General features: G+C 38.5%; 2 protein-coding genes and 1 long non-coding RNA gene across 3 annotated transcripts; 2 read left to right on the plus strand and 1 right to left on the minus strand.

Moving 5' to 3' along the window:
- Window positions 1-2,136, plus strand: LOC144636178 (uncharacterized). The gene has a single exon (XM_078495342.1). The coding sequence runs from the start codon at window positions 28-30 to the stop codon at window positions 565-567; it is 540 nt and encodes a 179-aa protein (XP_078351468.1). The 5' UTR covers window positions 1-27; the 3' UTR covers window positions 568-2,136.
- Window positions 2,137-3,615: 1,479 nt separating this feature from the next.
- Window positions 3,616-19,263, plus strand: LOC144636190 (uncharacterized). Its single transcript, XM_078495351.1, has 3 exons — window positions 3,616-6,382; window positions 18,315-18,442; window positions 18,876-19,263. The coding sequence occupies exons 2-3, from the start codon at window positions 18,335-18,337 to the stop codon at window positions 19,098-19,100; spliced, it is 333 nt and encodes a 110-aa protein (XP_078351477.1). The 5' UTR covers window positions 3,616-6,382; window positions 18,315-18,334; the 3' UTR covers window positions 19,101-19,263.
- On the minus strand, window positions 10,437-15,312 carry LOC144636197 (uncharacterized). The gene is made up of 3 exons (XR_013567485.1): window positions 14,932-15,312; window positions 13,652-13,772; window positions 10,437-12,312 (listed from the first exon to the last, which is right to left on the minus strand). It is a non-coding gene; the product is annotated as an uncharacterized LOC144636197 (long non-coding RNA).
- Window positions 19,264-24,875: the final 5,612 nt, after the last annotated feature.

Consider the following 24,875-nt stretch of genomic DNA (forward strand, 5'->3'; position numbering starts at 1 on the left):
CCCTGTCACGACTGCGAAGCATTCAACATGGCGGCACAACCAGGCGACGACTTCATAAAGTTTACGCCGGAGTACATAACCAAGACCCTGATAGGGAAATTGAAATGTGCAGAACTGGTATGCACGCTTCTTGCTGGCGCTATTGGCTCGTCAGTTATCTCTTATGGTTGTAACTGTGGCTCGAAATTCAGTTTCTTCGATTTCGTGGCATGGACTGCCTTCATCAACGCACTTATCGATATGATCATCCATCTGCTTGGCTTATGGGATAGGCTACTGTGGATTTTCCGCCATCCTGCGGTTTTTACAGTGCTGTGTGCTTTAGCAGTCGTGGGTTTTTTGATCGGTGCGTCGCTCGGAGCTTCATGTGCTAATGGGTGTGTTTCACAAGCAAGTACCGCCGGGGCTGCCGCTTTCTTCGGTTTCGTTTGCCTGGCGTTGTTCGCTGTCGAGGCCTTACTGCATTTCAAGGCGTACAGAAGTATGCAAGATGAAGCACGGCAACAATCTTCAGGAGAGAGCAAGCAACCAGATTACATTGAGCCGCCGCCAAGCGGAGTCGTGTGAAAATCCTTTGTAGCTAGCAAATTTGACATTTGCACAAAACAATAAGCTTAGTTTCTACTGAGTATTATAAACACCTGTTTGAACACAATTTTGTACACTGACTTTGTCGATCGATGTAGCGATGTTTAACTGTACCTTTAGCCGAGGAAACTGCACAACGTGGCGGTGGGAATTGATTGTAGCGGGGAGAAAGAGGGATCGAAAGATTTCCAAGATTCAAGATAGAAGCAACACTGTTTACAACTTCGTACGAACATGGCCGAACTGCACTGTAAGTTACTTTATATTTCCTCGTAGCAGTAAATTTTGTTAGTAAGGTAATCTGCACTGATTTTTGTAGAAAATGGTGATAATAAGCACCACCCCATGAACATTAATTTCAAGATCAAGGTGATATTAGATCAAGATTGATAACTCGGTCAGAGAGTGAAATACCACTATAAAGCCTCTCTTTATATTATTACATCATATTCTTTTATAGGTCCCGGAAAAATGGCTACATTTTAAGAATTTATTTCATAAAAAGGCACAAGGATCACCAGATAGAATTAAGCCATAACTCGGTCAGAGAGTGAAATACCACTATAAAGCCTCTCTTTATATTATTACATCATGTTCTTTTAATAGGTCCCGGAAAAATGGCTACATTTTAAGAATTTATTTCATAAAAAGGCACAAGGATCACCAGATAGAATTAAGCCAACTCATGGTAAATCTTTTCATTATTAAGAATACCTGCAATATAATATATAACAGGAGCTAAGTTGTAAAGAGGAAAAACTCTTTCTGATATTAGCTTTTTTGTAAACAATCCAAGGCATTACCTCTGTCTTGGAGGCCTCTCGTATTTAGCCAGTGTTGTTTACAGGGCCATTATTAATAGCAAAGTGTCAAGGCCGGGGGGCTATCAAAATGTGTTTTTTACAATGGTTTTACAATTGTTACTGTACTGAAAAATATTGGTCTTATCAGATAAAATGAATGCATTCTCTTTGTAGGTGACCACCTCTAATTATCACCACCATTACAAAACCCCATTTGAACTGTCTCTGAAACTATATCATTAGAAACTCTAGTACACAACCACGTTTGGGAATTACCAGCTAGACTTTTCCTTTGTTTTTATGCTCTTTCACCAACAGTTTACCAAAAATGATCAATTAAGCGCCTCTACTCTAATAAGCGCCGCTATCAAGTAAGCGCCACACCTTTACTGAAAATAATTTTATAAGCGCCGCAGTGCTAATTTGGGTATTTACAAAGAGACTGTGAAACTGTGTTCATGTTACCGCTTGCATTTCATTTGAAATAATTTTATATTAAATTGTGCATACCTATAATACATATATGCACGCCTCACTCAATTCTCTCTATATTCCCCTCAGTGTCTTACCGGTAGTTGAAATAAGCGCTGCACCTTTAACAGGGAAAATTAAATAAGTGCCATGGGGCTTAATCAATCATTTACGGTGCTCATAGAGTCCGCTTCGTATTAGTTAATACTTTTATAAAAATATACACTACATTATCGCATTAACAGTGAAATAAATAATATATTGCAGAATTGCACTAATAGTTTTGATCTTTCTTTGAAGACTCCTGAAGTAACATCCATAAAACTCTTAGCAATTTTTTTTATTTTTTCATTTTTTTTTATTTCAAAACACTGAAGAAGGGCTAAGCCAGAAACGTTTGTTCGTTTAAAAAAAATGATACTAAAAAAGTTTTATTACCATTTTGCTCTGCTCCTTAGGGCCAGACATCATTCTACCATTTTATGTATTCCAAGCTTTATGCTAAAAGCTTTTGCAAGAGACCAGCCTCTATCATGGTCCCTTATGAGAGTCATTCTCATAAGCAACCAGCTCTATAAGCATTTTTTTAAAAGCTTTGACTGTAAATATGCATGAGGGAAAATGTAGATCTGCAATCCTCCATTCATTTTTTTACAAATATGTATTCTGTCAATTATTCTCTAAGATAACTGACTTACCGTACCGGTATTTATTCGATTAAGTGCCCAGGGCGCTTATTAAATTTTTACCATTTTTAGCAAGTAGTAAGTTTGTTATGGAACAAAACAATGAATAATAATAAAACGTTAAGACATACCAAAGCAAAACTCTAACTGATCATAATTGAAAGTTTTTGTAGAATACTAAGAAAACCCGGTCTTCAAAGTCTCTTAGTAGGACTAAGTCAATTTCAATCGCAATTTCAATAATAATCAATACCTCTTGTGCACTTCAGGGTTTTTTTTTAGGGAAGTGTGTGGGGGGGGGGGGGGGGGGTTGGGTGCTTATTCGAGGCTGGGCACTTATTAACTTTTCCTACCTACAGGGTGGGCGCTTATTCGAGGTTGGGCGCTTAATCAAATAAATACGGTAGTCTAGTGCAAAAATACTATTAAAGCTAAAACAAGCTCACCTCTCTCCATCTTTTACATGGGGGGGGGGACTTCCATATGAAGGGGACAGGAATGTGTTTTCTCTTGTTGGGGTATGAAATATGGAATTTGGTCTCCCTTAAGGGGTTTTGGACATAACAACAGTAAACATCCCTGTCTTTTTCATGTGGCAGTCCTCCCCCCCCCAGGTTACTTGGTTAACTTGAATTCCCTGCTAACTCAAACTAAATTCCACTTCCCTTGATCAAAACTTACCCTGATAACTCAAATTCTGGTTCTTGCAACTTGCCACGAATGCCCTTTGAAATATCCCATTAGTCCTTCTTGTCATGTTATCGGATTGAAACTCTCAAACAGTACTACAGCAATTAATAAGTGCAATGAACAGATCATATATTTGAGAAACACTTCCTGATCTTGCAGTGACCCATATCACAGTTTCTGACGAGACAAATTTAAATTGAACTGTACTGGATACTGAAGTGCTGAAAAATTAGTAAACTATGAATTATTCCACCTTGTTCCCAGGGTCTCTCTCTTCAACCAGGTTGTGAATTATTAACTTGGCAAATTGAATATTCAAGTGACCCTGATAACTCGACCCCCCCCCCCCCCACCTTTTTGTTTCCCTTCAGAGTTCGAGTTTCCGGGGTTCTACTGTAATAATGATGATGATGATGTTGCAAAGCTTATATATTTGTGCTTATAAGCAAAGCTAAGTTGTTAACTTGGCAAATTGAATATTCAAGTGACCCTGATATCTCGACCCCCCCTCCCCCACCTTTTTGTTTCCCTTCAGAGTTCGAGTTTCCGGGGTTCTACTGTAATAATGATGATGATGATGTTGCAAAGCTTATATATTTGTGCTTATAAGCAAAGCTAAGTTGCAAAAATGTACCAGATTATTTACAGTCCTATAGGATGACAAAAAACTTATGATGTGATGATATTCACAATAATTATCACGGGTAGCAATAATGTAAAAAAAAAAGTTCCACAAAAAATCAACTGAAAGATGTTCTAAATACAAAAGTCTCCAGTGCAAAGAAATAACATCTCCATCCCAGAGGGTTAAAAATGCTTTTGTGATGATCCACATCCAGCAAACTGAGGAGACTGTAGCTCAGACATGTAAAATACATTATTTTAAATTTTGCCTTCTTCAAATATTTGGCAAATTTGAATGACAGCAAAAAGCAAATTTCTGTCAATTAACGTTAATGTTTTTCAGTTAGGCAGAGTAATTAGAATTTATCGACTACATTTTTCCATGGTCTACACTGCACCATAGAAATGACATCATAAATTGACGGGCTAGTGGTTTAACTGCAAAGTTTTCTTCAAACCCTCTCGGAATAAATCGGCTCCCAGTTATTAGCCCAAAGGCTCACAAGTGGCATTTTACGTTTGTCCTCTGCGTTGGTCCCCTGCTAAGGGAAGGGAGAGCCTGGGGCAGGCAGTTGAGCAGGCAAAGTCGAAAATTCACGTTTGCTCAGAGGACGAGCCAGAGGACGGCGAAAGAAATATACTAAGATTTATAACGCACATGGCAATTTTTTTTCGAAAAGCTCAGTTTTCGGCCGTCCACACTGTACCACCTAGCCGGCGTTGTCAAATTTCTCCACTATGGAGAAAATTTTCAAAAAGCTCCATTTTCGGTTGGTCTATCCAAAGGGAAAATGATGATCCGCTTTTAAATTTATCCGGGTTAGTGTGGACGGGGCCCAAGGCTGCAATCCGATTGCTAACAGGGCTATCGAGATATTCACCTGTTGGGAGTAGTTCAGGAGAATCCACGTGGATTTTTTAAGCTTGCTTTAAGTTGAAAACGGCACAAAAAAATTCACAGAAATCATAGATCACTAAAAATTGGACGAAACTGGGAATCCATTGTAAAACTGCTATGTTCAATAATGCATTAGTCCATGACAAGGGAGGATTCGCTGTTGTCAATATCAATAACCATAAAATGTAATTACATTGAAAAGCTGTGATCACACAAACAGAGTAAGGATTGTAACCCTGTGGCAAGCCCAAGGGCAACAACTCTACAAAACGAAGCTAGCCTGAGTGACAGGCATAAAAAAGTGGAAGGGGAAGGGAGGGACAAAACGCGAAAGGAAGAATGGAGGGTACCCGCGTCATACCCGCGGCCCATCACTTTAATTTACCCTCGGATTTGCAAAATAGTAGTCGGCTACTTGCTGAGGGTCTCAATGGGGTTAGACGTAAGCCGAAAAAAAGCCATAATATCAACCGTTAAACGTAAATGCCTCAACCCCATCGAGACCCTCCTTGCTGAATAGGCTTAACAAGGTTTTTACAAGAACTGAAGAAGACTATCAATGCGGATACAGTAAAAACCTGCGAATAAGAACCTAACATTTAAGAACCTGTTAGGCTAAAATTTGCAAATTAGACCCCATTTTGATAAGAACCTATTTAGCCTAAAATTTGAAAACAGGTTCTTTTTCTTAAATTGATTAAAAATGTTTACTTTGGGAAAAAAAGTTTAGACAAGGCTTTACTGTACATGTATACAGTGTTCGGGGGTGGAAGAGGAATTATCAGAGTGACTTATTCATTATTCCTTCGCATTTTTCACCAGTATTCATTATTCAGTTTGAGACTTTTCTTGATTTTCTTTATTCCCTATTGCCTAACTAAAGTGACCGTTCATATTGTGTGGGATGGGGGTGGAACTTGATCGACAGTGCCTGAAAAATGCATCTGCCCTCCTTCGTCATCAGATATTTTTACCCTGCCCCCATTCGTATATTGTAATTTTTTATATGACCCCCCTCCCCCAAAAAATGACAACGTATCAAGCTAAATTTCGAATATCAGACAAAATTGCAGTTTAAAGTGATAACAAAAATACTGTAGTATATTGATGGGACGTAATTGTCACTGTGTCGATAACTGTGGGTGGGCTTTAATTGTTTGCAACCAGATAGTGAGATGGACTTGATGCTGCCTGATACACTGACAAAGTAGGGGGGTCCGGGGGCATGCTCCCCGGGAAAATTTTCATTATTTGAACCCCAGAAACGCTATTTCAGGCATTCTGGTAGAAGTTTTGCACTATTTTAGATGCCCATCATAAATTAATTATTTTTAGTTTCCCACCCTCTCTTTGGCCTGAAGATAAGAAGATAATGTTTGAGCACGGTGAATAACCACTATTCATTATTCTTTACTGGAAATGACTTATTCATTATTCCAAGCATTGAACCTTAAATTTTCCTTATTCATCTTCTGTTTTAGCCCGTTATTCATAACAATGGATTGATGTGTGGAGAGAATGAACTCAGAAAAAAATTCTGAGTTCACAGATGGGACTCGAACCCACGACCTTCCGTACACTAGTCGGACGCTCTAACCACTGAGCTACTGAGAACTCTAATGGTGAGCAGTGGTGCCCGTTATTCATTATTCATTATTCCCCTTCCACCCCCGAACAATGTCATGTTCTGAATGATTAGTGCTTCATTTTTGTGTTTTGCTGCAGCCGCAATGGCTGCAAGCAAAACACATTGAGAGCTGAAGTTTGTGCCGTAAGGACCGTAAGGTGTAAGGTGTAAGTGCCGTAACAGAGGAGAAATCTGAACTACCGATGTCAATCAAATCCATGAACAAACAAAATCGAAACCAATGAACCGTAGCGCTGATCGCATTCGAAGTTACGGGCCAAAGTATTCGAACGCAAACCACGTTGGACACGTTGGAAAACAGAAAACCGATTTAAAAGTATATCGCATTGGGAAAGAAAACAAACTGTGGCGCGACCACTCCAGTTTTATGAGAAAATTATTCTGCAGTTTTCATCATTTACGAAAAGAGCGAAGACTTGGAACCTCGCCGAAGGTCATAAATATTTTCTCCAAAGGACCGGTTAGTGCACAGTTTGTAAACTTTCGCTTTGAAAATAAACTTACCCTCACCTTGTCTACACTGTCTACAGCATACTAGTACTGTATTAACTCTGAACTTCATATTTTAAAATAAAATGTATGAACGTGTAACTTGTCACGCAAAGACAGCTGGAAAGGAATATACCATGCTGGTAGGCTGCACCGCTAATTGTAGCTGTATTCGAGCTATATAAAAGACAGCTAGAAACGAATTAATACTAGTAACATCACAATGGGAAAGAAACTTATTCAGTGGTGCACACCGTCGAAAACAAAGAAATATTAAAGGAAGTTCTCATTCACCAGATTCACTGCATCAGATGCAACATTCGTCAGTTCGTGTTTAAATGCGTGGCGACCAGTTTGTTTACTAGTTATTAAAAAATAATACGGTCTTCATTTAATAAACAGTTCATCCTTAAATTTCAGCTTTTCTACGACTGACAGGTAGGTACTATAGTATAAGCCCCGCTAAAATAGCTGGAAAGGGAAAGTTTTTTGAAAAATGAATTTTTGACTGCCAGACGCGCTGGCGCCACATGTTTATTTTGTGAAGATTAATTAAACGCCGTGAAAAATAGAATTTGATGTCCAGCGAGCCACTGCATCTTCGGCTACGCAGTCCTCAGTGAATCCTCCAACTTCACAAATTTCTAAAACTTTAAGAAAACGAACTTTCGCAGAATCAAAAATTGGTCCTTATCGATCTTCCGATCTTGTTGTGAAGACACTGAAATTCGACGAGTGTTCATGCGTGAAGGGATGACTGACGAATGATAATAATTATTTGTAAACTTTCGCTTTCAAAATGAACTTTGCGTTACGTTCAACGCCGTCTTTCTGTTGTTGTACGCCGGTGCGCGTGCGATTATTTATAATTTCTGAATTTTGCATATTTAACTCAGGGTGACACAACAAGTTTGTTAAGAGTTAGTTGTTCCAGTGTTTAATTTGGGTGAAAGTGGTTAAAGAACCACTGTCTTGTCACTAATAAATATATCACATTGAGTTCTTATAAGGTCAATAGATTCTGTCTTTTTCGTTGTTGTTAAAACGCTACCATTGTGACAATGATTCCAAATACAACTAACCGTAACCAGTGAGATAACGCCACTAAAAGAATCACATTGAGTTCATTGAGATTTTTTTATAATGTTAAGAGTTACTGTTTTTTATCAAAGAGACAATCATGTCAGACATTACGTTAACTTACTAGTAATTAAATTATGTTTGCTGTCTTTGATTTCAACATAACATTGATCAGTAAAATTATCAGGATTGAATTAACACAAAGTGACTACAATATAGTGCAATTATTAACCTGCACACAAGTGACAGACAATAAAAGACGTTGGATTTCAATCTCGACTCACTTGTCTTTCATCAACATGTTCCCTAAGACTTTGCTCTAGCAGCAAAACACATGGACCCATTGGGGCCCTATTTTTACATAAACACTTGTGTGGTATGCAAATTTTATACAAATAATAGGCCGAATATCACTTATAAAAGTTCTATTACCAACAATGTAAATTATTCCTCAGAAAATAAGAAACTATTAAGAACCTAAGTAGCCTAAATTTGTGTTAACTACCATTTATGTAAGAACCTGAAAGGGCTAACCTGGAAAAACTAGGTTGTTTCTCGCGGGCTTTTACTGTACTTCTTTCGGCGTTTCAAACAATGGCAGATCATTGATTGCCCTTTTAGCGATGGAAACGCGGTGAACAAAATTTTGCCATGTTATTAGTTACGCTTACAGCGAAAACACGAAAGCCGTGAACACTTTCATTATACTTTTTAAAAAGGAAGTAGAGGAAATAGTTGACAAATATTCACAAAAAATAACCAACTGGCTCCATCTCGGTACATTTGTTTATATTTCTCGCAGTTTGAGCTACCATTCAATGGTTTTCTCCTGGAATTTACACATGCAAGATAGAGTGAAGTGTTCACGGTTTTCTGGTTCACACTGTAATATAATCACGTTGAACTTTCGCATGTTACCTGAGATAATAATATTGTTGTTGTTAGATGAGCTTTTACTTTCTTTTCTCGAATACCAGGAGATTTTTTTAAAAGAAGGGAGATATGTTACGCAAAGGACTTTACAGGCAACTTGGAAAAGTACTTCGTAGCATAATTTGCACCTGTGAGAAATCGGGGGTAAAATGCCAGTGTTCGACCGAGAAATCGGAAGCGACTTTGGTTGCAGTTATTGGGAGTTTCGGGAAATCCAGGGTTTAAAAAATCGGGATTCTAATGTTATAAGAACCTGCATTGTTTTTCGTAGATTAACTCATGCATGTTATTTACAACGAAACTGGTTTTAAGGTTTTCCTTTGTAAGAACCGATCACAAAGAAAGGCGTGCTTGGATGGAAATTTTAATAAAAGATAATCCTTGCACTTACCATTTCGGACAAACTGTCGAGACGCCCCCACTGATTAGAGCAAATTTATTGTTTCCTGATTGTTTTCACTTCCCCTCCCCTCTGATCAGTGTTGCTTGGTACCGCCTCTGAACGCTACCAACAATAAACAAGGGGAACGAAGATAATAAATGTTTTGGTTTACTTTAGGTGCTTGGTTTCTACTAAGTCAGCTAAGAACGGATTAATTGCGTAAGCCGGGGTTGTTTCAACCAGTTTTGTCCAAAATTGTAGGTGTCAAGAGTGAACATAATATATAAATTTAGGCAAGCCTAAAAGCGGAGCTCCCCAGTTAATTATTTTGCACTTTATTGAACTCTGAATTCTGGCCATTGTAAAACTTTAAGGCTAAGAATTTTATATTCGTTTTATTTTTTTAATAAATAATAATTAATATTTTTTCCTTATTTCTTTTTTACCGTGTCCGGGGGGGGGGGGGTACTCCCTAAAATTTACTATGGGGGTGTGCCGTTGAGTTGCTGAGACTCTGGACCTGTTCCAGAGACAAAAGGTTCAATTTGCGACCCTGTTCCAGACAAACACTGCAAAGTAGGTACCCTGTTCCAGCAATATCCACAATGGAAATATATGAAGATAGATATAAAAACACTACCGTACATCACAAAGCTCTCACTTGACTTGAAAGGAGCGGAGTTTCATAGCTATGTACTTGATAGTGTTTAATCAGGATTCTGGGAAAACAATCAACCCTGTTCCAGAGTCAAAAGGGTGATTTGTATACCCTGTTTCAGAGTCGGAGAGACAAAAAGCATACCATGTTGAGCAGCACATACCCGTATAGCTCTTATATGGGAGTACCATCCCCCCTCCGGGTACCGTGTACAGCAACACCAAATAAGAGAACAAACAAAATCAATCAAAATGTTATAATTCCACCGAAAGCATTATCATAAAGAAGTCTGGATGGGAAATTATGTTGCAAAACGGGCAATTATGTTACCTTCATGTAGAAAAAAAGGAGGGAGGAGTAGGGCTGCATGTCGGGGTAGATAGGCATATCACATGGCAAATTAGGCATTTTTGTTGTTGCTTTACCAGCTTTAAAAGAAAGAAAAAATCACTTTACATTTAGAGTATAAAGGAAATAACAAACATCTACATTTATAATAAGGTTGATTTTAATTTTTTTCATTCACTCATTTATTCATTTTCATTTTCACTATTTGCCTATATTTTAATTTTGAATGGAAATGGCAGAGGTTATAGCTAATGGTTTACAGCATGTTGCCCAAACCAAGCTAACTCCAAGCAAACCGGAGTGAAAGCTAACCACAAGCAAACTAGAGTGAAAGCTAACCGCAAGCAAACCAGATGAATAAAGCTAACTGCGAGCAAACAGGGGTGAACCTAACTCCGGAAACAAAGAAGTGACATTCTGTCATTCCACCGAACAGGGTCACCCCATCCCCAACCCCACCCCCCCCCCCAAAAAAAAAAAAAAAAAGAAAAGAAGAAGATAGCACCTTGTTCACTTTTACATGTCTTTTGACTCCCCTTCCTCTTAAGGGGTTTCACTTCACTTACAGAAAAAAAGCAAAAATTCTGGGAAGCTAGAATATTGTTTGCGAGTCTCAAACTCAGTTTTGTTATTTGATTACCCAGAAAAAAATAGAATCATGTCTGCTTGTGTATAAAACTATGCAAGAAAAAATATAACATCAATACTTTGACTACTCTTTTAAAAATTTGTTTGTATTATTGTCCACATCTTTATGGAGTCATGTTGCCCATTTGTCATGGAGTTCACAAAGTAAGCAAGTGAGTCACAATTTGGTTGCTACATGGTACCTTATGGATACTGCAAATTTTATCTGGCTTTAGAATATTTCACTTATTTTAAAAATATAGCTGTTCTTATAAATTGTACACAGCATACAATACATAAGAATGAAATTGGTAATGCATATTGCTTGCAATAACGGTTTTAAACTCACCTATACTTTAGAATTACAGTACCACCAGTTTCAGCATAACTAATCCAAATTCAAATAATTACATTGCTTTGTAACTCCACTACCTCCCCCAAAGTCAACCAAAGATCTTATCATATAATTAGACAACTACATGTAAGTCCTGTGTAGTTGAGGGCTCAAAACATTTGGACACTTGCAGGTCATGTTAACTGGCCAAACAGATTTTAGCTTGGTCACATGTGGTTTCTTACCAGTCAAAACATTGAAAATAGCAATTTTAAACCCGGGGGGGGGGGGTACTCCCTATAATGGCCTATACGGGGAGGCTCCGCCCGAAAGGGGTACCTTTTTCAGGCTTCAGGTATATAAAAGGGTAGGGATTTCACAAATTTAGGTATATGAAAGGGTAGGGAAATCTGCCATAATGATATTTTAAAAGGCCTTTACATTAAATATTTTGAGCAGACGCAACTTTTGGCTGTATCGTCTTAATTTATTAAGCGCTACATAAAAATGACAAGAAAACTTCCCGTTTTAGGTAAATGTGATGTCGCGTAGGTATATGAAAGGGGTGCCTTTTTGCAATAAAAGGTATATAAAAGGGGTACCTTTTCTATCAAAATGGTATATAAAAGGGTATGGGGTTGGATCTCCGGGCGGAGCCTCCCCGTACAAAACTTTTTCGAGTACCCCCCCCCGGGATTTTAAACTACAGTACCACCATTTCTGCTGTTACTGTTTTCGCTGCATATTTTTGAAAAGATCACTTCATAATGCCCTTGTTACATCTAACAAGATGTGAAAGTGACAGGTCAATCAAGAAGTCGTTTTCTGAAGTACACTGTAAATAGGTTAACATTTAAAATCTAAATTTTGCTTATTTGCAGCTTTTCTTGATTTTAATTTACATGTAATTTACTAGTCTCTTAAAAATTAAATAGCATCATGACGACACCCGAACATCGAGCTGGATTTAATCTTTCCTGTTTTCTATTTATGTCCTTGTCCTTGTCTGTTTTTGTGTCTGTGGCACTGCAAACTCTGCAACTCATGTTAACCCTGAAAAAAGTCAAATGCCACAGATTAAATTAAAATTGATTAATTGTCATCAATATCAATAATTTATAAAACAAAACACTTAACTTGAGCTTGTTTAACTGAAGCCAAACCACTGGATGCAAAAGGATCCATTAGATATTTAACAGAGATGGATCAGCACAGACTATTTTTTTTACTGATAACTGCAAAGTCAACTAAATATTTTAATAAACTCAAAGCATCACTGCAAACCCTAACACCCCCTCTTACCGGTAATTAAAAGGTTTGGCCTTTAATCAACCCCCCTCCCCCTCTCCCTCCCGCTAGCCCTTTTAGAACTTCCATTGACCTTACATGGGATGGATCTGAATATTTGGGTTCTCCTTGGTATAAGAACCTGTGAAAAATGTCTGTTTTGAAGCTATTGTTTTCCTGCTCCATGTTGTTTTGAGGCTCTTTGATGCCTTGTTTCACTGGTTCATACACTGAGGATTAGCTGGCCATGGATTTCTGCCATAACCACACATTGGAATTTGTGAGGAGTTTGTGAGGGGAGGTGACATTCAAACCATTTAAACTTCCACAGAGAGGATAGGGTATAGATATTTTCTGGTACAAGATCTAGGCATTTCATGAAAATGAAATATTAATTATTTAAATTGTCTACTAATACATTGTAGTTGTTTTGAATGTCATTGAAGAGAGACAAACTATTTCCCGAGTTAGGATTTCGAGTTAGGATTTCGAGTTGGATTTTCGAGTTGGATTTTTGAGTTGGATTTTTGAGTTAGGATTACGAGTTGGATTTTCGAGTTGGATTTCGAGTAAGGATTTCGTGTTGATTTCAAGTTGGATTTTCGAGTTGGATTTTTGAGTTAGGATTTCGAGTTGGATTTTCGAGTTGGATTTTTTTTGACAAAGCAAAACCCATTACAATTATTGAAAGCTAACCATAAACAGGCTAACTGGAGTGCATAGTAGGCTAACCAAAGTGAATAGTAGGCTAACAGGAGTGTGTAGTAGGCTAACCGGAGTGCATAGTAAGCTAACTGGCGTGTATAGTAGGCTAACCGGAGTGCTTAGTACGGTAAGCAACTTGAAAATCCAACTCGAAATCTAACTCGGAATCCAACTCCAAAATCCAACTCGAAAATCCAACTCGAAATCCTAACTTGAAATCCAACTCGAAATCTTAACTCGGTGAATAGGCAACATCCATTGAGGAGTTGAATAATGAATGCAAATATTTCACAAAGTAAGAAGATCAGCAGCAACCAAATGCAGATTAAAGCAGCTGGGTAAAAAAAGAACGAAACTGAATAAAAACATATTTCAATTATAACTAATATAAACTAGATACCTGATTTACTTTGCTGTTGTCCACTTTGCACAGAGCATTCTATACCAAGTTCAACAAAACTTGACTGTAGCCAGTAGGTATTCTTCATTCATTGCGGCTTAATGGCAGAATATAACACTACCTAAAAGAATTAAGGATTGACATAATAATCTATTAAAAACCACCACACTAGCTCTAATTAATGGCCCTGTTTATAAAAAGAATTTATAAAAAATTCTGTCTTATTTAATGGATCTCATCAAATATAATAATATTAGCCTCTTTCGTTTATACACTCAGTGTAGTGACCCTTCCTTCCTACAATGGGATATTTAGCTTTTCTACTTGGAGATTTCTTGTTAACTTACTTACAAGTATAGAAAAAACATTGCCATTGCAAAGATACACATTAAACACTGTCATAGTGATAGTCAATGTAAGTTTGCATACACAGCTGCATACAGTGTCTAAAATGGCATGAATTACTAGTAGAGCGAACAATTGTGTTTTATAAAATTACTCAAAATAATTAACTAAGATAGTTTTATGTGGAAATAAACTGAGTTTTTTTTTTGTTTCTGCTAAGGTGTGGTAAAAACGTGTCAACGCAAGAAATTCGCAACGTAACGATCTCTTAGCGTATTCGTCCACGACCCTAAAATAGTTCGTTCAAACGAATTCCAACAGCGAGTAAATAAGAATAAATAGATGAATTAAAAAACTAAAACACTAAGTTTAGCTGGGAGTTTAAATAAAAACATTAAGTCATTAACAGCTCATGAATTAATCGGAGGCGAAGCCCGGGGGGGTACTTGGGTAAATTTTTGTTGGGTATGTGCCGCTGGCCTCTCAGAACCCCTACCCCATTATAGTCATATTCTATGGCCAATTATAGACCCCATCTTAGTCACTTTTGGGTAAATTTAATTTTTACGACCCCAACTTAGTCACTTTCTGGGAGCCGTTTGTCAAATATTGAACAACAGCAATAAATACGGTAACATTTTTTTCGGCGAATATTTCCGTTCATAAATCACAACTTGCCAGATTTTCGTACTCTCAAAATCCCGGAAAAGTGTGACCCCATTATAGTCAGTCCAGTCGTGAAAATGCGACCCCATCCAGCGGCACATCCCCACTAGCCCATTTATAGGAAGTGCCCCCCCCCCCCCCCCGGGAGGCGAAGCGGCCGCAGTTTTTCGTATTATTATCCAACCGCGTAGTACATGTGTAAGCATATAATTACAGATTTTCACAAAAAACATGGACTTAGTGTATTCAGTAAAGTCAAAGTTTGTTACCTCATATTTGAAGTCGGAGAATGCTTGTCAATTCACAGCAATTCAGCAGGGCAAAGCTTTCAACCAGCTCATGAATTAATCGGAGGCGAAGCGGCCGCAGTTTTTCGTATTATTATCCAACCGCGTAGTACATGTGTAAGCTATAAATTATAACTTACTCCAGCACCACCGACCTTTGAATTATCTGCGCAGGTCTATTTCAGCCTTTTCCATCCGTGTATCTATTGACACTTCTTTTTTTCCTTCACTTCAGTTAATTGCGTTTAGCTCAATTACTTGAGCTGGTCAGCCGCCGAAACGGTAGAAACTCGCTCGCTCTCCACCTGTGCCATTTTTTCGGATCTCCCCGTAAGCCCTTATCGTTTGCCATAACTTCCATGATGTGTGAAGCCTTTAGACGGGGTAGACCGAGAAATATTTACGTAGACATTTCTTTTTCCTGCTCGGTTTCAACTGACCGGGTTGTTCACTTTGTCCTTCATGTAAATCTAAATGGACTGACCATGAAAAAGTACTTGCGCCCGCGGACCAATAGCAATGCTATCACTTGGTCGGCGGTCAACTTCACAAAAACACGCGACCTTGACCAGTTCTAAACCTGAGCCCGCGATATGGTCATGTGATACTGGCCAGCGGATACGTTGTTTTGACAGCTGTCAATTGACCATAAAATGGATGTCCAATATCAAAGATCTTAGTCGATTACCTCACTCATTTCTGGTTAACGAAGGAGGCAGAAGATTGTCTCCCCTCCCCCCTCTGCTTGGGTTGCCTTGGGACTCCCGTCCCCCTCCCCGAGAGTCTGTAGGCGCGGCGGGCGTACGCACCAAATTTTTTCGGCCTCCTGGGTTTACATCAATTCTCTCGTACCCGCATTACCCATGGTGCTCCGCTCCGCGCGCTGGCGCGCGCTGAGGAGCTCCGCTATAACTTAAGAAATTTACAAATCAAAATGAAAAACAGTTTTGAAAGGCAACTACACTGTGAAGTCACTATTCCTGGAATGATTTGACAGTGGGACATGCGTTTTGCCAACAGAAACGCCTTTACAAGTAAAATAACTCAATAGGTACGTGACGGCGTTTCTATTTGACTTTCGTGTTTAAAGTATACAAAAGAAGAAAAGCTTCAAAAGAAATTAGAATAAGAATTGCACTAGAACTGAACCGACTTGGCCGTGAAAAAGTTTATTGGTTCAAAGAACACTGTACTTGTTCCAAAAAGGTTTTTAAAGTTTGGCGAGGATCGCATTTACAGCTAGGACTGGCTCTCCGTTTAATTAAATAAATATTTTAACTTGAGATTCTTCATCAGTTCCTCTGTCCTGAATACGGCTGAGGGAATTTCACAAGCTTGCCGCCACGCCGCAGCGAAAACAGAACACGCCTATTCAAAGCAATTATCACTACGCTCATTAATTATAAACTTATACTTAGAAAATGAATTAACTCCACCAAAACATTAAAGAAGGGAAGTTTACATCAAAAGTTTTCTAGCATAACCAACATTGAATTGCTCAAACGCTTTGAGGACTTTAAAAAAACCACAAAGTCATTGAGACTGTTTTAAAAGTTGTGTAAGTCCAGTCACCGAACTCTTTATTTCGAGCGCCCTTTATGGGGTTTCAACCCAGGCGAGAGACCCTATAAAGGGCCATGAAAGACAGTTCAGGGACTGGACTATAAATGTGTAAGAGGTTTTCTTGGCTCATGCAAAAAGGCAGGATTTTTTTTAAAGGGAATGACTTTCAAAACCCCGAAAAACCTTCCATTATGTTCGCCTTGGATAAACCCTTTACAAATTAAAAGCTGCCGCTAATCCCGAGGACAATGTGACGTTCCATTTACGCTTAATTACCTGACTTGGAAAATGTGCAAAGAAATATTTGGAAAGTCGATCTTCCCTGTCATACTTTTATCTTCCAGTTTTTGCCGCATTTCGTTCTCACTGTCTCTCTCTGGGGGGTAGAGGTAGGGGCGTCTCTTCCTTGCTTTCGTGTAGCTGAAAACGGGCGTTTATGATAGAACTGGCTTCCATAACCTCGATTTACCAGACAAACTTTACTAGCTTCTATTATGTTGCTTTGGTCAGATAAACCCTTCACAAAAAGCTGCCGCTAATCCCGAGGACAATGCGGCATTCCAATGTGATGTCCCCATTAAATCACTTCCACTAATATATTAAGCGAGTTCACTGATATATTGTCAGTGTTTGGCAGTCCATAACAGAGTGCACAAGACTACTGCAAGTTTTATAAGTTATCCTACAAATTCAGTTACTCCCTGTTAGGTAAGTTAGACCATCGCGAGTGAATATTTTGACAAAACTATTTTTTTCCGCGGACACTAAATCAATCTTCTTCTACTCTTTAACTGGTTCTCTCGAAGTATTTAGAACAAGTTCTCGCTATCAGGCTAAATTTCTCAGTTTTGCGGCAAGCTGGTGTTTATATCTCACCTCGTGTTCGCTGGGAAATCATGTGGGAAACACCCATGATTTTTGTTAACTGAAACAATTCTCTTGGTTGGACTGAAAACCAGCATTAAAGATTGCCTGCGCGATTCGAGCCTTTCATAAGAAAAATATAAAGTCTAGAAAAAGTTCACAGGTCATGATCATGCGCTAACTCTGTACATCAGTGTCAGTTTATTAGTAGTCTAGAAGGCAACTTGGGCGCTTTGAGGAACGATGAAATACATTTTATTCTTTGTGTTGACTTGCTGTTTGGAAGACTACTGGATTTCTTTTGCTGTGTCACAGCTTAGTTAATTTTATGTTTAATATTAAATTTCACCAAACACTCGTTATGAAACTAAATGTTTGCAAAGAAATTTTAAAATTCTATGATTCTACATGACAAACCATAGCTTCATTGCAGCCAAATGTGTCTCCCGAGCGTTATAATTTAAAGTTACAGCAGAAAACACTAACTTTGAAAACTGTTCTGCTGGATCATATTTCAAAAACCCATATCACAATCCGTTTCAATCTTCGACACTTCTCGCCATCACTACCTTCTTTTGCATTTGGTGTGTTAGTTAAATATTCCTTTACTGTTTTACGAGGTTATTTTATATATTTAAACGAATTTGATGGCCATTTCCTATGTTCAAGTTTGGCTAAAATCCGTGACACGGTCCCTTCAATTTCTCTATCTTAAGCGTCTTTTTTCACGCTTGGAAGAGCAACAGGAATGGGACTTCCCGTAACTTTGCTCAACCGGCAAAGGATTCCGAAATTCGTGTGCGAGCCAAACTTTGACATGAAACGGGAGCCAGTAGCGTTGTAAAGTCGCTACTTTTCGCGCTCCAGATTTTAAATCGATGCATTATTACTAAATTTTTGCTATTTAAAATTGACTGCTCATTTGTTTTTTATTTCAGTACAGCGTCCAGTCAAGAAGATGAAGTTTACAACCTCACAACAAATTCTTTTCGCTGCCGTGATGACCGTCTTTTTAGCCCAAGTTCAGTCTGCTTCTTTTCAACGTTTTCGCAGAGAGGTTGTGGAGGTGCGTAAAACTGTCTTTGAGAGAAACTTGTTACAGTTTTCTAGAGGACTTTTTTGCATGGCATACGAAAATTCAGATCATGTGCATTTTGGTTGATGCATTGATTGACCAGAGTTGAACGACATTGCATGCTGGTGTGACCACAGGCTTACCATCCTAAGTTTGCGTGGTCACAGCTTGCCAATATAATTATTCAAATTTCCTCACTTATTCTATTGTAACTATTTTTAAAAGCTTTCTAAAATCGGCTTTTACGGCTGTGTATTTGTTCTAAAATAAAGTAGAACTTCTACTCAATGTTTAAGCTTATCTTTTTGCGGTTTTTGTCGACGATTTAAAATGTGTGTGTCAGTCGGTTGACTGACTCAATGTTTTTTTTTTTACTTTAATGGTCGTTCACTTTTATTTATTTATTTATTTATTTTGCCCGCAGGTTACTGTTAAAGACTATTCACAATGGGAATTAGCTGAACTACTATGTGGCCAAAACGGGAAAGCAGTATCCACCGATCACGTGACATTTAACACAGACTTCCAATGTCCTAAAGAAAGAACCCCTTATTGGAATAATTTGAAATATGTGTTTAAGGCAGACGCGGCCTTGGAAAAAGGTGGAACTCCGGCTTATGTATTTAAGTGTTGTTATACTGCAAGCTAAAGAATGAATCCACATGTAAAATCGTTTAATTTTCTGCAACTATATTTAAAGCATTTGTTGTTTGAGATATTTTCCCGCGAATTCGCAGAAAACGAGGATGAGTGTTGTTTCAATGCTTCAAAGTTATTCAAGTTTTAAAGAGTGAAATAAAAGCTCAAGTGGCATTCATCAGTAGTCATGCTTAGGTTTTTTGCTGTTAGCCAGTAGCCTTTTTAGTGCAGAATGCACTTTTGTGATGGTTTGGTGGGCAGTCGTGTGATAAACCCCTAAACCCCTCAAGCGCTAAAGCACTATGGTGTAAACTTTTAATCAGCAATTAATTAATTAATATCAATTAATTAATTATTCCTTGTGGAGGGGGTGGGGGTGGGGAGCACCTGACCGTACCCCTAGGTAAAACCTGGAGCACATCTACGTTACTTTCATATGAAGATCTCAAACGTATATATTTGTTTCAGAAAACCCTTTGCTCTCCTTGTGGTACTACTCGACGTTCTAGGGCAACGTTCTTTACGCCAAACGCATGCGCAGTTTAGTCTACATTTTTTGCTGGAACTCTCATGAACATTGCTTGTATTGCGTGTTTGTGGTAGGATTCCTGCAGACTTCGTGGCGCCAAGTAAAAACCGCAAATTAATTAAAGTAGATTTTGAGACTTTCACAGCGCTTTCGTAATTAGGTATGCAAAAACTTGCACCGGGATTTTCGGCGTGAACACCTGATAACCAGGAAAGAAATATCCTAGCTGTACTGCGTTTTAAAAAACCTGTCGAAAAAGATGTTTTTTGATTAGATTTGTTTCTTTAGTTTTTGAGAATCGTCTTTCGTGCAGGTCTAAACCGTAACTTAATTAAATTAAACAAATGTCATCGATGCCGCCGTAAAACAAACAAAAAACAAAAGCTTCATGTTATCGCATTTTCAAGGAAGACAAAAGTATTTTGTTACAAACGAACAAAAGTGTCGTGTTACGTTTGCAAAGATTAGCGTAAGGAACACCTGGGAAAGAGTACAAGTAGCCTGTGAACAGTTTTTCCGAAAGTAAAATAAAGCAAATAAACACGAACATATATAAAATATCATACTTTCAATTGTTCCATATTGCATTCTGCACTTACCAAATCATCGAGATTTTTATATCAAGTAAGGTTTGCTTTTTATTTATTGGGAAGGGCCTAAATGGGTTAAAATTGGAACTGGGATTTGGCAGGAGACCATTACCAAATTTTCAATAGGAACACGGGATTTGGATCACCGGGACTAGGAATCACAAACAAACAATCATCATACCTGGAACTGGAATTAGACAAAATTGGAAAACAATAGATTGGAAAATGAGATTTTATACCAACTCTCCCCCCCCCCCCACCTCTTCGGGAATCTTTTGTTCTTATTTACCCTGGATGCCAGACGTTTTCCTTGCGCGGAAGGTTGTTAGGAGCCAGTCACCTTTTTAGTCCAGATTTTGGACTTGATCGATTTTAATAGGCTTGTCATTGGCTCGGCGCTCTCGAAGAAATAGCCTTGTGTTACAGAGTTTTTTTTCGCGCGGGTCACAATAGAGACATGACCGACACCGGAAGCCGCGCAAGAACAACCTGTGGCACCCAGGGTATGAAAATCTGGCTGCAAAAAAAAAAAAATCCAAAATTATGAATTTTTATAGAGAACAATTTTAGGCCGATTACATTTCACCATGGCAACATAACATACTGAATTTGCTTGACCTAAACCGCCTCATAACGCAGCCGTTTACTCTCATATGTGAATTTATGGATATATTTCATGAAACTGGTTACAATACGAATGTAAAAAGGCAATCTGAAGAGTATTTCCTCGCATTTATAGACCGTATGCTCAATTGAGTTGACCTTGCGAAGCCATGTGCTAGAAAACTTATCGATCGCTTACCTTGTTAATTCGCTTTGACGTCTGAGTTTCCTGTTAAATTGTTTTCTTTTTCACTAGAAATGCCACAAGGATCTCCTTCTTCATCGAAAACTATGTTTTTGGATTGAAAATGGGTATTAAAAAGGGCTTTCCACAAGTTGCTCGGCAACTTTTTGGCAACTTTTCATATTTCGAGCAACTTTTTCCCCTTCGAGCAACCTGTTGCATTTTGAACAATTTCTAGACCGAAGATCTCCGAAAATTGTCTGAGTGTTGTTCGAAGGGCATACAAACGTTTCCGAAGATAAACGAAGTTTGCCGAGGAACATCCGTAAACATTTCAACTTTCGGCTCATTACAAAACTAGTCACCAAACATGACGTCATCGATATTTCCAAATTTTTGCCTTAAAATGTTATTTAGATACTTCTTTTGCAGTGAAATTTTTATGAAACTGCTTAGAAATCTTACCTTCAAAGGGAAATTAGCATATATTTGAGAAATTTTCATGATTAAGGTGGCTCGTAATAGTTTAGTCAGAATTAGACATGCCCGTCAGGAACATTTTTGCCAATTTTTAATCTGTTGGCAGGATTCGGAGTTACGTTATTTTGTCATAAATTTAAGGTGGCTCTGAACCCTACCTACAGAATTTTTAAAAAAATTGTTAGATTGTTGTTTTGTCCATAAAAAAAATGTTAATAATAAGTTTTTAAGATTTTAGCCTCAAAAAGTCAAATATAGCGTATCTTTGACCACTTTGGACGTTGCTATGGTAACGATTTTTGACGTCACGGTGACTTAAATTTGATCATTGGTAATACCTTTACAAAGTTGTATTAAAAGATTACCCTCAACATTATTGGTGTAGCTGTAATAGAATGCCAAGGATGGGAATATATAAACCATTACGAGCCACCGTTTTGGATTTTTTAGTGGCAACTTTTGAGCAACTTTTGGAGTTTTTTTGGATGTTTTTGCGATGTTTTTTAGAAATTACGGGCAACTTTTTTGGGAAATCTCGATAAACTTGTGGAAAGCTCCAGCCGTACAAGTTTTCAGCTAGAACAGCGCACCAAATTTAATGATTATATAACCTAGTGATAAATCATAACCTCTTTTGTGTTCTGACAAGAAGTAAATTTTCGATTTCAAAACCTTCTAGAAGTTGATGGCTTCTAACGTGAAACGTGCTATCTTCATTTTGAGAAGGACGTTTCAAAATTCGCTTTTGTCAAAACAAAACTGAATAGAGAACACCAAGTTTATGTTCCTCGCGAATCTGACTGCAGGTTTTGAGGCTTCCGAAGATCTTCCGAGTCAATGTTTACAACAACGTATGCTGATTATAATGATTCGCTTTGTTCCAGCACACGGGACACAAAATTGGGAACGATAAGGTGTAATCACTTGTACAAAGAACTTTAAAGGTCGTCGCACACTAGGGGACTAGTCGCAGGGACTTGCTTCGGGGACCCATCCCCTAGTGTGTACTCGTATTTTGCATCGCAGGGACCGCATTTTTGGTCCCATGCGACTAGTCCCACGAATTAAGCTGGGTTGATGTCTGGGACTAGTCGTAAAGACCAATAGTCCCACAAATCGGTCAATTCTCTAGTGTGTATCCGTTTTCACCGTTCATGGCATTGGATTCCTCAATTCTAGTCAATGCAAAGCCGCGTTTTTAGAACCCAGCTTCCATCGCGCCCTTTTTAAAAGGAAAAAGAAGCAGAAAGTGATGCTGAAACGGTCGAAATAGGATGGAGCGTTTCCACGTCCCGAGTCCTTATCCAGTTTTACAATGAAAACCATCTTTTGTGGGATAAAAGCCACAAAGAGTATGGGAAAAAAAAAATATAATCACTAAAACGCTGAAGCCTTTGTTGGCGAAGCTCGAAAAGAGAAGAGCTACTCTCAGAGGAGGCTGTGAAAAAACGATGGCACGGGCTTCGAAGCACATCCATTCGCAATTTGAAAAAAAAAAAACAGTGGAGTGTAAGTGGGTCTTCATTTGTTTTCGCGGTTAGACTTTTGTCTTCTGATCCCACGATTTGGTCCCCTAGTATGTACCGTACATGCGACCATAGTTGCGACCAAATATAATAAAAAACTGCAATATAATATCACAGCGACAAACCGATGAGTGGTGCCGGATCTATTGAAGACCTGGATCAGTAACGTAGTTAAAACGGAAAATATAGACGGCAAACTGATCCTGATGATCAAAGCGGTAAAAAATAAACAAAGTCGATAAAAAAAACTAGAATATATTGAAAAAAACTTTGCCCAATATTTCGGTTTGCAAAACAAACCTTCCTCAGGGGCTGGGCGGGAAAAAAGTGAGAAAAGTAAAAGGATCGTTACAAATAGAAAAATTTAAAATAAAATACTAAAGAATGATTGGTTCTACTAATTAACAAGTGTCAATGACGTGTTTCGTCACGTCTGTTTATGCCAAGAGGATGTAGAGTTTAATAAAATGAGCTTCACGAGCCTTCCTCCTGAGTCACGTTTGCTACGTATAAGTTCAAGCGGGATGAGGAGAACATCGTTGATGGAATGGCCAGGTTGGTTGAAATGAATCGATACTGGTGTAGGGTCGTCAAGTTCATGGTGGTTAAGAATGGACCTGCCAGTCCCTGGGACTTGTCCCTTCACCAGTACACATTAAGGGATAGGTCCCTGCAAACTATTCCCTGCAACTAGTGTAGTGTGTGCCTAGCTTAAGAAAAAAATTCTCATCAATATTTGTTTGTTGTCGGCTCCAGTCGAAGCAGTTCGTGTATACTCTTTAAATAAATACATACATAATAATTACAAGGGTCCTGCGCGACATTATCGGGGTAAAATTATAAAGAATTATACAGGTTGTGATTTCAGAATGTGGGCGTTGGCCGTATCAACAGGGTGGCCGCATCAACGGTGTTTTATTATAAGCAATATATGGGCGTTTCGCCAGGACTAGCCTGCGCAGCAGTTTTTCATGCGCGCGTGTTACAGCAAGGCGCCTAAAAGTGTGACCACTTTTAATTTATTCACATTCTTTCGTGCAGATTTAATCCAATCAAAAGCCGTGGATAGCTTGCAGTTGACTTCTGATTGGATTAAATCTGCACGAAAGAATGTGAATAAATTAAAAGTGGTCACACTTTTGGGCGCCCTGTTGTAAAAGGCCACTTTTCCTCGCGTGGCCGTCTCGCGCCTTTCGCGTTTCCCATACGCGCGCTCGAAACCACACACGCACCTTCTTCGCAGGCTACGCAAGGACAATAAAAAATGACCGTAATAACGAGATGGCCGTATTAACAAGGTGACCGGATAGCGGGGTTCCACTGAATTAAATTCTTCGTCGAATGGAAGTAAAATCGCCCAATTCATGTCTGTTTTACTGATTTAAATGAAATAAATATTAATAGCAATATATATGGCCAAAACAGTCCTTGGCATTCTTGTGAAAGCAATTGTCGTTGTTGAGGAGGCGAATGTGTTATTCCATATCTAGAAGTTGTAAGTAATTTCAATACATCCTATATCAGTAAACCCAAAACGCTATCAACAAAAAGTAGACAAGCCCGATTTCCAGCATATTCCAAACGCTCATTTGCTTTTAATAATGAGAAACGTAATTTGTTCAATCGCTTTTATTGAAAACATGGCAAGTTTGCTTCACAATCTGTTTTGCATAATGGACGTGTAATATATGCAGAAACACTGCGAAAAGTTCGCGTGATTGGTTAGTAAAATCAGACGTCAATCAAAAGGGACCATGGTAATGTAAACACTCTTCAAGTGCATTCATATCGGTAAAAATTGAGACACGAGATCCATCAGTGTGAAAACAACCAACATTTCAGGTGAGTACCATCTCAGTATTATTAAGACATA

This window comes from Oculina patagonica, chromosome 13 (assembly GCF_052425735.1).
Source record: "Oculina patagonica isolate OP01 chromosome 13, crgOcupat, whole genome shotgun sequence".
Lineage (NCBI taxonomy): Eukaryota > Metazoa > Cnidaria > Anthozoa > Scleractinia > Oculinidae > Oculina > Oculina patagonica.

Bases quoted from the DNA above. Each gene is read 5' to 3' on its own strand.
- LOC144636178 (XM_078495342.1), top strand. From the start codon at position 28: ATGGCGGCACAACCAGGCGACGACTTCATAAAGTTTACGCCGGAGTAC.
- LOC144636190 (XM_078495351.1), top strand. From the start codon at position 18,335: ATGAAGTTTACAACCTCACAACAAATTCTTTTCGCTGCCGTGATGACC. The intron at 18,443-18,875 runs GTGCGTAAAACT...TTTTGCCCGCAG, and splicing joins TTCGCAGAGAGGTTGTGGAG to GTTACTGTTAAAGACTATTC.